The sequence below is a fragment of the Equus quagga genome, chromosome 11, assembly GCF_021613505.1.
Source record: "Equus quagga isolate Etosha38 chromosome 11, UCLA_HA_Equagga_1.0, whole genome shotgun sequence".
In the NCBI taxonomy this organism is placed as follows: Eukaryota; Metazoa; Chordata; class Mammalia; order Perissodactyla; family Equidae; genus Equus; species Equus quagga.
The window spans coordinates 5,814,360-5,832,511 of NC_060277.1; the positions used below are offsets into that span (position 1 = coordinate 5,814,360).

General features: G+C 39.2%; 1 protein-coding gene across 3 annotated transcripts in view; it reads right to left on the bottom strand.

Moving 5' to 3' along the window:
* The window catches only part of LOC124247438 (ectonucleotide pyrophosphatase/phosphodiesterase family member 1), a 194,605-nt gene that overhangs the window by 66,327 nt on the left and 110,126 nt on the right, over nt 1-18,152 (bottom strand). For 2 of the 3 annotated variants that reach the window (XR_006890727.1, XR_006890728.1), the window contains exon 26: nt 1,116-1,238. Coding sequence is in view for 1 of the 3 variants with exons in the window: in XM_046676699.1 (XP_046532655.1) it covers nt 1,227-1,238 (12 nt within the window). In the remaining 2 variants the exon portion in view is untranslated. Of the gene's footprint in view, nt 1-484; nt 1,239-18,152 lie in introns of those variants that run through there. The other variant, XM_046676699.1, reaches the window with a different exon arrangement.

Below are 18,152 nucleotides of genomic sequence, written 5' to 3' on the forward strand. Positions count from 1 at the left end.
TCCCTAATTTTTTTTGTATTTTAATTTGGGATAGTAAATCTTTCATCTTCCTTGATAATATGAAAGTAAGTAAAATAATTTCTAACATTTTGTGGGTACTTACTATATACATCAACACTATCCTAAGCACTTTAAATAAACCACACTTCTTTGAATTCTCACAACAACCCCCAAAAGTAGATTTTACTACACCCCTGTTTTCCAGAGGGGCAGCTGAGACACAAGCTCTCACACTCACTGAGGGGCAGCAGCAGCCTCACCCAAGTGGTCTGACTGCTGAGCCCATGCTCGGAACCACCATGCCACAGTGCCGCACATCAATGTCCACTGCGGGACATGAATAGCTTGGGAATGAAATAAACCAGAATGTTGAAAATTACTAAAAACAACAGCCATAAGTTAGAATTCATTTTACTCTTTTCCATTTATTTTTATTTTCCTCAGAACATATTTCCTCACAGTAAATTAAATAAAATAGGCTAAAGTAATGAGGAAAAAAAAAAAAAACAATGGCAACAGAGCTAAAATCAGGAAATCTGCATTTAGCACCAGTTCTGCCACTAAGTGGCTATGTGGCTTTGGACAAGTCTTTAAATACATAGTCCAAGCTTTAAGAGGGAAAAAAACAACTCTAATTTTACCTACATAAAAATCCACATGGGTTTTATGGAGTCACGTCAGTAGTAGTATTAATCACCAAAACCGGTATGATAATTATTGTTATTGAAGGAATAACTGCAAATAACATTCATGCTTTAATTTCTATTACACTGTCCTAAACTGTGCCTAAAAAAACTATTCTAAGAAAGACAGTTTAAAAAATGGTTTCCTTTGTTTCACAAGACTTTTCCTATAGATACGAGTAAAATTGTCAATATTTCCTGAATGACTCTTCATTCCTCTGCCACTTCCTGAAAATGAACCACATTAAATACACCCTAGAGAGGCCACATTTAGAAGACAGGGTAGTTAGCAAACACTGCTTAAGGTTTACTCATCTTAGTGGACAGAGGCTTTGCCTTTGTTTTCAAGAAAAAAGAAACCGAAATTAAACACACATATTGTTTGCTATATTTATGTCGAATGAAAATCTAGTTTACAAATGGAAATACCACCTGGGAAGATCTGGTTTGTATGTGATGAGATGTTTGACTTTTCACAGGTATTCCTTTCTTTCACACCAGACCTTTTTCATGGTAGGAAGTCAGGTTCCTTCAGTCGTTTCTTCATCCTGCTACCTGGAACCAAAGGACATGGTGTTATTTTCACAACAAGCTAAACAGAAAACTCTTGTTCCTAAATTTCCTAGTTGTATATTCAAAGTGCAAATTACATTTTCCTTCCAGTCAAGATTTGCCCATCAACAATCTCTACTAACACTTCTATGTAGAACTTTTATAACCATTTAGGTCAACTCAGCTGTAAGCGGTCAACCCAGTTAAAACGTGTGGGTTAAATACTGCTAACTTCCTTCTTTGGGGGTGGAGAGGAGAGGTAGAAATTTGACCTTAATTTTCCTTTGTTTTTTAAATTTTTGGTTAAACATATGCATCAAGAATGAGTTCACACATCAAATGAGTATAAAATTAAAAGGAAAAAGCCACCAATTTTAGTGAATTTTCAGTTTGGTTTACTTTTGGTTTAATATTCTAGGCCTTTTTTTATATATACACCCACAAAACACTGACTCTATATTGTTTTACCCATTCATCTTCTAACGCCAGTGTTGGTTCTCTCGATTGCCTGATAACAGTAATCACTCACCTTCATAACATTCAGACAGCTGTAGAAGTCTCTACTTTGTAAAGCTCTCTGTGAAAGTGACTGCACCACCTTCATCCATATGTAAACACATCACATGAAAGACAAACTCTTTACCTAAATGATCCAGCAGAATTTAAGAGTAGTGAAGCTCAGAGTTTACATTTATGCATAGCTTCTGATACTCTAATTCAAGGTGAAGGGACAAGAAATCTAACAAGGGTGGCTTATTGAGTCTGTAATACCCTGCATTAATTCCCAGCCACTTCACACCCTTCGTGACTATCTGAGAGAATTTCCAAGAGTTATATGGAGAAGGAAATAGTTCTACACAGCAGTTAGCAGAAGGGAATGCTGTAACTCCACACCTTTAGGGTACCAGTTGACTAAAGATCAGCCTGATCCAGCCAAGCTAAAGTCAAGTCAAGTCAACTCATACTCACTAATGTGCAAAGCTCTCCTCTAGAGATATGGGGAAAATAAAGACAAGTAGGAGCTGGGCCTGAGGCGTTTCTGGGGAAAATAATAGACTTCATCAAATCCCCTTGTGAGACAAAAATCCACTTGTGCTAAGAGTAACTAGTCTTCTTCCTCATTTTGCATTTGTTTTGACTTATCTTCCAAACAGCGTTCTGAGGACAGAAGGAAATCATTACTATCACCCAACCCAAGATACGTGAGCTGTCTCTAGCCTCCAACTGAATAAAGGCACATGTCTTCATAGAAAGTAAAAAATCATGTTTACCTAATATAGAAATTCTATTTATTCTCAAAAAGTTCTGGTGTGGACTGAAAAAACTCACAATCAAATAAATAAGGACATGGTAGTAGATTCCATTGTATTTGTTACAAACAACATTGCCAAGTTTTTGAAAAATATTTTAAAACTAATTAGTCCCCATTTCTAACTTAAAGATAACAATCATTACTTATTTGGTTCTGAGAGGGTCAAAAATAAATTTTTTGAGTGTTAAGTTGGGAATTTAAGAAGACAATTTTTATTAAATTAAACTTTGAATAAACATCATGCCTTCATTAACAATTATATTTTAATTAGGTTTTTTAAATTTAGAAAAAATCCAGTTCAATCTAAAAATAATGTGGTAGGCATTTACACTGGCTTCAAGGAGAATATTGTGTACATTAGACAACTTCTATCATTTCTTCCAAGGAATTAACAAATTCTAGGAAAAACTGGTAGTTTTCTTATTATACAAGTAAACAAAAAATGCATGCTCTACTGATGCAATGGTTACTAAAAAGAAAAATTTAAAAATTCCTGAATTCAGTCATTCTGCTTCATATTTACATGAGATTCTAACTTACTATAATGGTATGAAATCTATATGAAAGGGTGATTTTTTTTCTTCTGAAGAATCACATACACATTCAGGTAGGTAAGTACTTAAACTCTACAGAAAGCATTCTGCTTTGTTCTTCTTGATATACGGTATTACCTAACAAATATTGATAGGTCACTATATTCTCTTTCCTTTATAAGGTGATGTGGTGTCTGGAAAAACCTATGGAATTTGGGGAGTTAGAGATGCCTAGTGGGAAACCTGCCTTTGCCACTTATTGGTTCTGTGACATGGACTTGTTACAGAGTCTCCCCCAACCCCACTCTCCTTATGTGTAAAAAGGGAGGAAATTTTACATACTTGCATGGAGATGTGAGGATCTGAGTTAACCTACGTAATCAGTCTGGCAGAGTCCTCAATGAATGGCAGCCACTACTGTTATTAGCCATATATGTGAGGGTCATCTTTGTAGATTGTGGGGAGACCTGTAGCATGGCAACTCCCCTCTTCCTTCAGAGCACCTGGATGGCCACAGGGAAGCTGTGTGCATGAAGAGGGAGATCACCCACCATCCACCAAGCCCCCCACAGCTGTCTCCTGGACTGCACATGGGTGGTTCCTGGGAAAGCAGGATGACGTAGTGGAAGGACTGGTGGTGGCAGAGTTAGAGGGGCTCCTCTGCCCACTGTGGCACAGACAAGACTGTAGCACTGAACTGTGCCTGCCTTTGTGCACTCTGAAATCTGGTTTTATTTCTTTGGTTAAGAGTATTTGGACTGAATGACCTCTAAGGTCTCCGCTGCCCTGTTCTCAGGCTCAGTGCATACTGACAGGGATGCCTGCATTGTTTCAACAAAAACACTAGATGCACAGTAAAACTTTGCCAGAATAAAAAGTGTACATAGCCACCCAACATGAATAGTTTATCAATGGTAATATACATTTCACCTTATAATTTATATCACATTTTTGTGACTTTTCAAGTTTTCTTTCTTGTTAACTCATCTTTTGTCTCCAAATAGTTATAATTCTGTTAGGTTTTTTTTTAGTTGGTTTTCTGAGCTCAATACTTAAAAGTTAAATTGCCAGTTCAAAGCCAGGTATCTGACAACACCATCATTAAAGATTCCATGTGTTCTACAAACACTTACTCGACAAACTTTCATCAAGTGACATCTGTAAACCAGGCACTGGGCTTGGTGCTAGGGATACAGAGGTGAATGACTCAGTTCTGCTCTGTGGAGCTCCAGCCGAAAGGGCTACAGGCAAGTCACCACCCAGTTAGAGAAAGACTATGAAAGGACAAGCACCTACCCCAGCCTGGAATGCCAAAGGAGAAAGTGCCATGTGAGCCGAGAGTTGAAGCATGAGTAAGATTCAGCCAGCCTGTACAAAGGCACAAAGACATGAAAATACTGCTACAACCACCGTTAGATTAATCGCCCCCACATTAGCACAGTGTCCAATGAATGCACCCATCACTGACTGACTGAATGAATGAATTCGTGAGACAGCTTGGCCAAGTAATATTCACTGTAGTCATGCTTGCTCCGCAACAATATAAACATTTTCAATACTTTATAGTTATTGGATGTCCACTGTGCACAAAACAGCCTCGTAGGAGTCATGGTGAATCATAAAGAGAAGAAAAAATATAATATCTGCCCTCAAGAAAGATGCCTTAATTCAACAAATATTTATTGCGCTTTGTGTTTTTTCCAGATGCCAGGCACTTTTTAGATTGTGGAGAGAAAAAATAATAGATACTATGTATTAAAGCAAGAGGACAAACAGATGGAGGCCAACAACAATTTCAGGATTACTAAGTCTTAGTTTTGAGGCTGTCTTAATTTTACCGTATAAGTCTGCAGAAAGTCTTGTTAACATTCCAAGCCCTGAAAATTATAAAGCAAAATATATATGTTTTAAAAGTCTAGAGGACTAAAAATAAAAGTGAGGTATTCAACATTAGAGAAAAAGAAAGAAATTAGGATTCTGGTTCCTACACTGCAGTCCCTTCCTTAATCTTTCCAATTCATCTCCAGGGTGGCTGAGGTCAAAACAGCCCATCTGTTCTCTTCCATCTATGCCGCAGCATTTGCAAAGTCAAGACTGTTCACGCCATTCCGAAGGTCAGGAATGCTCGTGCTGTTCCTGTCTTCCTTGTCCTTTATCCCAGCTTATGTCCATAAAAAAGTCACACCACGTTTTTCCATACTGGCTATTTCTTCCTCTTGACTGTGGAATGTTACTGCTGTGCTCCTCCATAAACACTTAATGGCCTGCCACCAACCCACCAACACTTGAGCGAGAGCGCCAGGCTTCATTGCATGCAGCTCTATCAGAATCCATGCCTCGCAGTTCCTCAGAAGTTCTAAGTTCAGGGTCATGAAATATTACATCACACCAATCTTCTAGACTTTTCAATGTCCTGTGGTTCCCACGTCACACAACTGTGAGGATCATCAGTTTAACGCTTAGTCATGTATAACTTGCTGCTGCCAATAGATTGTAACCTCCTTGTAAACACGAACTAGGTATCTTTTAATATCCCCCTGTGCTGAAAACAATGTTAGAAATATATCAAATGCTCAAAATATATGTGAATTATTTGCCTCATCGAGAGGGAAACAACAATGACTGATCCACTTCTAATTTGGGGCATTCACATAGATTTATTAGTCTGGAAGAATTTCCCTCAAAGATCTTCTTTGGTCTAAGGTTAGGTAACTTTGACAATTGCATTAATTTTCAAAATTATTTCAGCCAGTCAACTAATCAGCAACTTTTCCTAAACATCTACTAGAGTTACTATTCAATTTTCTAGAGAATTATTTACTTTAATAAATTATGGCTTGAATAAAACAAACACTATATTCCCTAGTATTCTGAAAACATACATTTACCAGATATGAATACATGAGCCTCAGAAATTTTATTTACATAATCAATAAATACTAAATTCCTGTGAATTGATGCAAATATGCTATAGTATAAATCACCATAGTTCCTAAGACATTAGTAATTATACAATTCTAGCTAAATATACAATATTTTAAAGTTTAGCTAGTTCCCAAATTTTACATAAGAAATTCATTCAATGGTGGATTTGTTTGTACTTGATGCTGTGTGAGAGGTTATTCACAAATACTCAGAAGTCAACTTCCAAGAAATACCTTAAATTACCTAGAAACTTAAAAAAAAGGTAGCAATTTGCCAGTAAGCGCCCCTATGATCTTTGATATCTTTAAACCAAAGGAATTTCTATACCTTTAAAATTCCAAAATGTTAGAACTGTTAGAAAGCCTTGCCCCAAAATGCCATTAAAATGTTATCATTTTCTATGTATTCCATTATTAAAACATTTTTTTTCTTTAAGCCTGGAAAGTACTGTTATGTCCTAATACTATGATAGCATTAGAAAATGTTATAAGCAATCACATTAGAAAATATAAATGGGAAAGTAAAACTATATCTCTCTCACATTGGTGAAGGCTGTATCAGCTAGAACATTTTGTACTGCAATATCCAGAAATCATAACAACAGAAAAAAGGGGGCCGTATTTGTTCATGAAACCAATAAGCTTGATTTAGCACCAAGAACTCAGGTTTTCTCTGTGTCTCAGCTCTGATTTCACTTGGATTCCACACAGAGGTCTCACAGCAACTACAGGTGCTCCCTTAGTGGTTCCAATATGCCCACAGGATCCCCAAATCTCACATCCCACATCCCCCCAATATCTCCCATGTCCCTCCACTGCTTATTCAGGTAGCCCATCCTTAGACAGACAGATAGATACATACATACACAAACGCACACATATATGTGTATCTCATTCTCAATATGTGAGTTCAATTAGACAGTAACATAAGCTTGGAGGTTAAGACCAGCATTTTGCTAAAATGGAATGGAATAGATTTTAAAATATCAAAGGTATCACATATAGTAACAATAAATACCGTTTCTATAAAATGTTTGTTCCACTGAGTATGTCCATGTGTGAGTGTATATGCACACGATCAGCTCCTACTACCGTCAAAAGTTCATTGAGTATAAACGCACCTTACAGCTCCTCCGAGTGCTGGCTAAGCAACGTGAGCAAGTTACAAAGGCACGAAATAGCATGATAAAACTGTAAGTTATTGAAACTGACTGGAGCAAATCAGGAACTGGAAAACAGGCGATAGGGCAGGGGTGGTGGGTAGTGAGAGATAAGAATGGAGAAAATAGAACCAGACAAAAGGCCTTATCTTGGAGGCATTGGAAACTAAGCGAAGGTGTTAGGTGAGTAAGCACTTCACATTGATAAATTCTGGAGGGAATACATTGCAGAGGGCAAACAGTGTAGGTCAAAAGACCAGTTAATAACAGGAAAACTAATGCAGTGATTCTCAAAGAAGAGACTGATGGCATGATGTGTTGGGAAGATATAATGAGAAGATGGAATCCACAGAGCTTTATGACTGATTAAGTATAAGAGTTGAAAGAGAAAAAAGAATATTGAACAATGTACTGGCTTCAATATAGAGTTGGTATGGTGGTTCCAATCACTAAGACTGGGAACACGTTACAGGGAGCAGATTTGGGGGTGGGGAGAATCAGCTTGGTTTTGAATATGCTTACTTTAAGATCTGTGTAGGACATTCAGACTAAGGTCCCGCACGCAGCACAGATGAACTCAGAACAGAGTTTCTGGTCGAGAGCCAGAGAGCAGTGAACCATCAACAATGTGGCCGCTGAACAACATGTAAGTAAGAAGAGGACCAGGGAAAAACTGTGGGTCACCAACATCAAAGGAGTAGGCAGAGGGAAATAACACTTCAAGGGAGACCAAAGGAAATGATCAAAGAGATGGAGAGAGGATGGGACTCAACTACAATGCCCACAGAGAGATGAAGTTATATAAGGACTGAAAAGAAGCCACTGGATTTGGCAACAAAGAGGTTATTTGGCGGCAATTTGCAATGCTAGAGCCTCATTGCAGTGGAGTGACTGGTAACTCAAAGGTAAATCCAGACGATTTGTGTGTGTGTCATTGTGTGCATGAGTACGTGTGTGTTTTAGGAGCTTCAGAGTAAAAAGAAAGCAGTATATAGAGGGATGTGTAGGACAAAGAGAATGTTGTTTTCTTTTGTTTGGGGATTTTTCTTTTTTATTTGAGGGAAATGTGCACATCTTTGTAGGCTGAGAAGAAGCTACTAGAGAAAAGGAAATCGAAAGACAAGAGAATGTGAAAAGAACATGGTTCCACTGGAGACAAAAAAAAGCACAAGTAGAAGTCTGTCTGAACCACCGCTATCCAATGAAACTGTCTGCAATGATGTTAAGGTTCTACACACCATCCAGTACAGCAGCTGCTAGCCACACGTGGCTACTGAACACTTGAAATGCAACTAGTACAACTGAGAAACTGAATTTTTTTTCTTGTTAATCTATCTTTTTTTGTTCAATTATTTTATTGAGGTCATATTGGTTTATAACATTGTATAATTTCAGGTGCCCATTATTATATATCAGTTTCTGTACAGGCTGCATTGTGCTCACCACCAATAGTCTAATTTTCTATCCAATCACAATACATAGGTACCACTATAACCCCTTTTGCCCATTCCTTTCAGAGGAATGGAATTTTAAATTTTGGTTCATTTAAATTTAAATAGCTCTACTCTAGAGTGAATATGAGGCTGAGGCTCCATCAACCCTGGGGAGGGAGGCCTGAGTTGTTCATGCCTGACAGTCTTGTGTAGGAAGGACGGCTGTCCTGAGAGGTGGAGGACAGGGGAGGAACCTTGAGGGAAGCAGGGAGGTTTGGAAGGAACACAAGGAGAAGGTAGGAAAGAGCTGACCAGAGCAACTAAAAGCACAACACAGCAGAACTGAGGGCCCAGCTGAGACTGGAGACCACAACGTATGGCAGGCAGCATAGGAACAACTAAGGTAGGGAGTTGGCTTGAAAAAAGGTTGGGAGGCTGAATACCAGAAGCACTAACAATAGACTGTTGACACAAAACATGGTATGATAGACAGAGAAGGAAGCAAAGCCATGCAAAGCCATGTGGTCATAAGAAAAAGAAGGAGGCAAGAGATCCAGGTCTCCATGAGGTCAAAGAAGTGATGTAAAAGGTAAGTGAGTGAGATACAGCAGGAGAGGGCAGATGGTTTAGGACCCGAGAGGATGGAGCAGTTCAAGGTAATGGCAAGGTTTGGAGCGAGTCCTAGTTGGCTTAACGGAAGAGGCAGCAAGAAATGAGAAGTAACTTTGGATAGTTTTTCTGGCGGATATTGGGGTAACCCCTCATGGTGGCAGGAGCTGGGCTGTAATGGAAGAGCATGAGCCAGCTACAAAGTCCTTGAGTCAGAAAGTCAGTTAGTGTGCTGTAAGGAGATACCCAAAGAAAGCCCATCAGAATAAGAATCTTTAGGGCAGCTTTCTTCAGAACATTGCACCAAACTGGAGAGGGGGGCAAGCGAGGAAGAGCAGGGGAAAGGTGGTCTCAGCTGTGGCATATCAGGAGGCCCTGGAGGAGGACTTTTTGGGAGAAGCAGAGACATAGAAGGAAGGTTGACCAACTGTCTGCAAAGATGATCATCTCCCAACTGGGGTGGGTCTCATTGCTGCCATAGTCAACCTGCCCACCCTTTATATTTCTCTATTCCGCTTCCCTAGGACTTTTGTTGTGTCTCTCTTTCTCCAAAGAGACAGAGGAAATAACCACGTTTCTGGCTATTAGTATTGTAAAATTAGGTCACAGTTTTTGTAGTTATCAAACGCTATTGTATTATTCAAAGGGAAATTTCATTCTCCACTTGTACAGTTCTCTCTGGTTTGGAATTGTCTTATCCAGCTCTTGAGTTTCATAAGGTTAAATTTCCCCATATGTGCACAATGGGATCCCTACCATCCATATTGCGAGGCTGTGTCACGTTACTGTACCCACGCCATTCTCATCTTCATTTTATATATATTAGCTCTTCCTCACTTTCTTTCTCTCTTCCTCTCTCTATTTCACGACTTTAATGGCAAAAACTAGAAACTTAAATTTTCTTCCCTCTCCTGTAGCACGAATATTGCCCATGTGTGTACACACAAACACACACACACACTCACCTCTCCATGTCACACAGAGGCATTTTCTAGGTATTGTTCTTGCAACTATCACAAAATTATCAAATCCAATTTATTGGATTATCAAATCCTAATTTACTATTTATTAATAAAATATTTCTACTTTCTCATGGGTGTTAATATAATCTGTTGTGATGTTTTAGATGTGGGCATTCTTAATAATAATAATAATTGGTATCAAATTCCTTAACTGTATTCTCTGCTTCTTTCAAGAACTTATACTCCCCCCTGTGGCAATTTGATGGCAAAAAAGAAAAAAAAAACCCAGAAAACGGGATTCTAAGGACAGAATCACAATTCATACATCATTCAAAGTGACATAACAATGGTATGTGTCTTGCTAGAAAAACGCTGTAAACAGAAACTGTCACAACATTCCTTTCTTTCTGTGTGATCTACATATGCATGACCCCGAAACCTACTGGGCTAAGTGCTAACATTTGGCAAATGTGCTAAGGCAGAAATTTAATATCTGAAAATATTTAGTGATGAACTAAAAGGAAAGTTTTATTTTACTTTAACGAACATTTATTGAGCACTTATTCTGTGGCAAGCTTTCCTTGGTGCTTTACAATATATTGGGTATTTAATCCTCACAAATTGTCACAACAATCTTATATGGTAGGAACTGTTAGAATCTCCAAGTTGGGAGGAGCCAACTGAGGCTCAGCGGAATCAAGGAGTTTTCTTGACGTTACACATGTCATAAAATGGTGAAATAATGAAATAAAGAAGAAAAAAGACCTCTTCTGAAATAGTCAGAAAGAGAAACACGAAGGCCAGCAAATTCTGTATTCAAATGAATTTCATATTATTTCTATTAAACAACTGATTTTTTGATCTGGCCTAGCTAAATCCAAAATGGTGGATAATTTTATGAAACGCTTTAAACTATAGCATTAACCTATTTTAAGTAATAAAATTTCATACTAGAATGTCAAACTAGAATTGTTGAAAACCTTGTTTAATTACATATGAATCAAGTTTATTTTGTGAGGCTTTATTCTTGAGATCTTAAAAATAAGATGTAAACACCAAAGTTTTTTTTTCAGATGATCTATTGATATCTCTTCTTTTTCCTTTGTTTTTCTAGGCCTAGTTTGATTGAATATTGGGCTGCCTGCAATAGTAAAACAGTAGCATTTCTCTACCACCACCACTGCCAGGAACAATAAGGAACCCTAGCAAAGTGACAACCGTCATCAGTGCTCCTCTAAAGGATGCCAGATGATGCGCCCATCACTGCCTTTGGTGCATGGGTGCTGCCATGGGTCACCTGCCCTCACATACACAGAGTCTAAGAATTCCCTCAGTCCTTGGCACTTACTGCAGACAAAATGGCTTTCAGATTGCCATTTCTGCTCAACATAAGGTCATTTTCCCGTCTTGGAAAGTTGAATGTGATGCATGAGAAATGTAGAAGATGAGAGTTCCTGAGCCCTCTCGAACTTAAGACCAGGCTTCAGTGAGTAAGATGAGAACATCAGAGAAGCAGAAGTGGTACCACCACGCCGTGGGCCCGCCCCCTCTGGCAGCTCCTTCGGAAGCTGGCCAGGAAAAGGCTTGACTGGAGAGGGAGGGGCCTGCCTGGAAAGCAGTCAAAGCCAACAGGGGCTACATTTGGCTGTGGCAGTGCCCTGCCCCACTGCAAAGTAAAACTGGTTCAAAGTCTACCTGACGCTGGCCGGGAAGTTTGCTCACTCACCTACCGGAGCTGAAGGCAAGCACCGGGAGTCTCAGGATCGGCCATATATGGAAACGGCAGGGGAAAACACATGAGTCAGAAGAATCAACAGAGAGCCATTAGAACTGAAGAAAACGCCACAAAGATTCATTTGAACAAAGTAAGCTTTCACCATCCATGTGTGAGAAACAGCTTAATGGTGAAATATTTGCAGACATTAGCAAGTCTCGGGTTCTATGAAATTTTACCCTATATTTGTTAACTTTCACACACATGCATGGGTCAATAAGAAAATTCCCTCATAAACCTGCCATTCCTAGACAACACTCTCAATCTCTGCCATGGGTAGTCACCACGTAGATCTCATTTCATCAACAACATGAGATCAGTCGTGATTCAAATGCAATCATTTCATGGCAAAAGGACAGAAGGGAAAAGCTACAAGCCTGAAAGATGAACTGTATTCAGTTTAAGGACAGTGCATTTTCACTGAGGATGAAGATCATAAAACAAGCACTATGTCAATAGCATGCTGGGACATGTCTATTAAGGGAAAAAACCTATGTTGATAGTAGATATTGCTTCAGTGCCAACAGCCTGCCTAAGACTTGGTCATGGTATTAATTCATGAGGATAGCTTATCAGTGAATGATGCAATTATTCAAGAAGACTTTTACGATGCGTGTGGTTGGTGGGAGCCTCAGCATAAACAAGATTGCACTGAGCTACAGGCTGCACATTTTCAGTGTGGGCTGAGGCTGATGTCACAGTAGTATACACCCTGATATTAAGCTTCCCAGAGCATACTCATCATCTTGATTCATTTTTCCTTTTTTAGCTACATCAGTTTATTAGTGGATAAGAAGCAGCACATCGGTTGACACAGCAAAATCACAAAAATCCTAATAGTCAAAAAAATAAGTCTTTATCTAAGCCCAAGGATCTCCTAATACAGATCAGTAAACATTATCTTTCTACTTCAGGCTTCTCTCAGACCACAGGATAATACTGATGGTGCCAATTAGCCCACCGGGTTTTATGTGCCTTCTAGGGTGTGTGCTTTGTTTAAGGAGATCTGAGATAACTGTCTTAAGAACGTACGGTGTTCAGAGATCACTGTAGATAGAATATGAAGAAAAGAAGCCAGTGGAGTTTGGAAGAAGAGGAAGGGTGTTCCCTTTAGAAGAACAGAATTCAAATTCACATATGCCCGCTCCACCTCTAGCCAAGCTTGTGTTATGGTACTTAGCCTTCTTGGACCGCAGTTTTCTCACCTGTAAAATGGGGAGAATAATACCTCCCAAGGTTGTTATGAAGTCGAAATGAGACAGTGTATGTGAAAGGGATTTGTATATAAACTTTCTACATAAATTTCTGGTGAAACAACCATATAGGCATCCATTTCAGGCATCCAGGCAGAGCTCTAAGAAGCATTCTTGTTAAATTGATCAGACAAAATTGGCGCTGTGCATCCTAATGTCAAATTAAACAATGCATCAGTTCACTTTTACTTCAGATCTGATGATGTCAAGAGTTTACCTAGAGTGTGCTTGTCTTCTTCACATATGGTGCAAGCCCCAATCTAGAAGGGAAGACACCCTCTCAAAAAGCCTTATGCACGTGTTCAGATTTGAATATGTGATTCCCATAGGCAGTTATTTAAAAATTCACGCTTAGAAAAATGTTTCAGAAACAACTTTGTTGTCAGCATACTAGATTGTACTAGCTATCAGTTTCCATTTAATTTGAAGATTTCTGTGTAACTTGAAAATTAAAACTTCCATTTAATTTGAAAACTTAACTATGTAGCACAGTTCACATTATAAAATGAAATGAAAGAAAAACGTCAACCCAAATATATGTGGAGTGTAAAATGTCTGTGTCATTATGTTAAGGAAAAGGGCGCATCTTGGTTTCTGAGAGATAAATAATTTAAAGAAAATATCATGGACAGAGGCAATTAATACATTTTTAGTTTTTTTTTTAATATTTACACACCATATTCTTACCTAGGGATTAGTGGCAGTTTACAAACTTTTCATTGAGGAAAGGAGAACTCTTTGAAATCTCTTCCTCCCACCCAAAAAAATGGAATGAAAACTATAAAATGGAAATGAAGGAAACAGATGCTATCATGTGATTAAAGTAAGCAGGATATAGAATTCCCTTTTATGTATCCTGAAAACTAAAAGCGAAATGTCTTATCATATTTTTCTCATACAGGTGACATGTAAGGGATATAAGAGGCATAAGACAAATCAAAAAGTTTCATTTTTTCAACGTCTCTATCAATTCTGGGCATCTGACTTAAAGGGGAGAAGTAGGATTTGATTTTCTCTAAGCTCTCACAGAGTTTAAACGCCCTAAAATCCCCACGAAGATGAATGGTGTTATAAAGTCAGACTGTGATGGGCTTTTAAACTCAAAGCTCAGGTGGACTTAGTCTCAAGGGCAAGGAAGAGCCAGTGAAGAACAGAAGAGAGATCAATTTAAAATCCTAATACATCATGTAAAAGTACTTTCATAAATATTGTCTCCTTGGGCTGAAAAATAACTCTGAGCAAGTGGGAAATGTGCGGCTCAGAGAGGATTAGGGCTGCCCTGACCTCACACCGCAGGTAAATGGCGGGCATGGAACTCACACCTCCAGGCTTCTAGTCAGTCCTCCGCGCGTTCTACCAAGTGATTCTCAAAAAGTATTCCAGGGAGGCCTGATGTTGTGAGAAGGGGCCTCAGGTTTCTTGGCAGGAGGTAGGAGCACATTTCCAAGGATGAATGAGGGGGCCAGCTTGGTTTGCCCACTCCCCCCAGCAGAATCTCTAGGGACGTAGTCACATATATTTTACACTAGTCTTTTCGAAATGATCTCTCCTTTCACTTACTCTCATTCTTGGAAATAAGTTATCTAGTCTCAAATTCTCTCTTGCTCTTAAACCTATGGATCTGGTTTCTCCAAATCACTCATTGGAAAGAATGGTTACCCACCCCCCCTTTGCATTCCCACTCACTTATCACTGTTGAGTGTCCCCAAGGGGACTCTTCCCATTTAGGTTGAAAAAACAAACAGTTGTAAATACTCCTGGTTGCTAAACTGTAATAAACTTGAGTCACCCATCCGTCAGGGGAAGTGTTAGAGACACTCCATCAGTAGCAGCACACACGTCCTCCAGCACCATCTCAGATTAATGCCAGCAGTGGAGAGGCAACACAGGATTCTGATTAAACTAATAAAATAGTGCGACAAGTAATAAACACCATATTTTTAAATTCCTTTCCTTTCTCTCTTCTCTAACCCTCAACTCCATCTACAAGCAAGCAAATGAAGAGGCAAACATAAGACACAGACCACATGGAACAGCCCTGACTACCTTGTGACAAACACCTTTGCATCGGAAAATATCCTAGGAAAGTCAGAGAACTAATTACAAGCAGGAAAAAGCAGGAGAAAATGAATGTAATTTAGATAGTAAACATCCGGGCTTCTTTCCTACCTCTGAACTCCCAGCCTGTACGCCCTCTCTTTAACCTTCATTTTAAGCAAATATAAGGCAACGTAAGCCAAGCCAGCATCCCTGAAGATTTTAGGATAATATTTATTACTATTTTGCAAAAAGCCTCCTGGCACATCCTTTTTTTTGGTGAAATCCATTTACATGACTGAATTTGAGGCATGCTAGAAACATCGGAAGCCCACTCCCAACCCAGCATCACAACACATCTCTCAGTGTCCAGATGCCCTTATACGGCCAGACTTCCTATAACCGGGACAGCTCAGTGTATGCATTGCGTATGGGTCTTGGCTCTGGGTCACATTCCTCCGGTATGTTTCCCTGGGAGCTTTGATTTCCGCTTTGAGGGCTGGCACAGACTCCTACTGGCTCTTATAAGAAAATGTCTATGACTGAAAGTTGAAAATGTGCAAGATTCCTTCTTTAAGTACACAAACACTCCAAGTCTGGCCACTTTCCTGTAGTCCTGCCAGGCTTTCTCTATGTCTGATACCTGATCAAGTAACCTTTTTTTAAGGGGAAAAAACAACAAAAAACATAAGAGAAGGAATGTAGTACATCCACAGCTGAACATCTTACAAGACTTAACCAAACGTCCTGTACAAATGATGCCCGGGTAGACACACATACCTTATATAGCTCTGTAAATAGGACTCAGTGGCCAGCTCAGTGAATTCCTCATTTCACTGGGGAAAAAAATGCTCTCCAAAAAGCATTTGCTAGATAAACAGTTGCTTACAAGACAAAATTAGTGCATCTTAACCATTTGCACACAAATTCAAAGAACTTTTTCTCCCAATTCTGACCTGCTGTCAATCAAAAGGGTTGGGATAAGTCATAGTTGGACAAAGTTATAAGAAGCCACTATTTCCACTTTACCGCCCAGGCGCACACAAACATTTGCTGAGTCATTTATAATAGTGCAAGAATTCAGATCCCATGGCATGAGTTAAGGACAGAGTGTCAGCCTTTCCCTTTGAATTTCCTGGCACTTGATGGTCCGTATCACAATATAAACATACTTTTGAGTCTGTGAATGTCTTGGGTGTCTCCTCTCTCTCTCTGTTACTCTCTTACTATTAATCTTTTATTATAAACCCTTCAAAAGATTTTTGAGGGCCGGCCTGGTGGTGCAGAGGGTAAGTTTGCACGTTCCACTTTGGTGGCGTGGGGTTCGCTGGTTCGGATCCCAGATGCAGACATGGCACCACTTGGCAAGCCATGCTGTGGCAGGAGTCCCACATATGGAGTAGAGGAGGATGGGCACAGATGTTAGCTTAAGGCCAGTCTTCCTCAGCAAAAAGAGGAAGATTGGCAGCAGATGTTAGCTCAGGGCTAATCTTAAAAAAAAAATTTTTTTTTGATCCTAAAGCCTCAACCTAACATTATAATGCACAACATATTTTTCTATTCTGAGATTCCATGTTCTGTATATTTCAGTATGCTTATTTTTTCTTAGCCAGTACTAAAACCATCCATTTGGAGCCAACTAGGGACTTTTTGAGACTTCGAGGTCTCAAAAAGACCATGTGAATTTTACAGTAAAACCAAATTCTTTTTATAATACATCTGATATTTTTAACAACCCAGCAGAATAGTAATATCCTTGTTTTGTTTGTGGAGAAAGAGAAAATCAAGAAAGACTGAAAAAAATAAATTACTAATTCCCTGAGAATTTTGATATAATTAACCATCATTAAACCCAGTGAAATAAAACATCTCATTATTATCATCATTTTATAAATGGAAACTTGGGAATACGGCTCCTACTTGTGACTTCTCTAAGATTTGTGAATGGCAGTTCTAAGAATACAGCCCCGGTCACCCAACGGTAACTGAGTCCAGCAATTTATCCCCTCCATGAATGAGAGTCTCCAGTCTGCCTCACCTGAAGCTGTTGACGGTGGCTCTCAAACTCTCCAGAGGATTCAAAAATTCCCCACCGTGCTCCCATCTACCTCACCCTGCAAGCCACGAGAGCTCACCACCAAGCCCACATCCCATCTTAGGCGAGGCTGCAGCTTCATATCCCTACCTTTCCCCATTTACCACACCTTTCCAACCATTAGTGGTACATGTAATTGGGGGTTTAGGTCTTGAAAGATTTCACTGTGGCTTCCCACATATTTTGGACTTTTAAAATCATCCACAAGGGAAGAAGAAGTTGGGGGCCAAGTTGCCTTTAATACGCATGTGGCTATTAACACAACTTGGAATGTCCCTTCTTTAAATAGGAACTTTTAGGCCTCTTCTCTTTGAGGAATGCTTGGAAAGAACATTAAATAACAATGATGAAAATTCTTCCTGAGCTTCAGAGGCCCCCTTTGCTGGCCATTCACACTGTTGACATGCAACTGCACTGTACGACATGTGGACTGCTTAACGAGGTAATTGTGCACAGATGATGTGGTCTATGCTGAAGTTGGAGTGGTTATTTTTTCCTTGGCTATTTTTCAGTAGAATGAATTGAAACTTTTAGAAATGTGGCCAGATTAAACAGGCTGTTTTCAAATTATAAATCGATAGTGTTGTTTCTAAAGCCTGTCTTTGCACCAGAAATAGATATGTTTATCTGAAACCTGTACACTGAGGCATCAACAACCGAAATGAATCTACTCATTGGTAACATCAATGTCAAATGATGTGGCATTACAATAGGAAGACAAGGGATGGCCTGGAACCACTTTCCTTCCATAAAATGGTAACTGGAGATATTGACGAAAAAGCACTTCTACTATATATTCTGAAGGAAAGCACAATTAATGAGCCT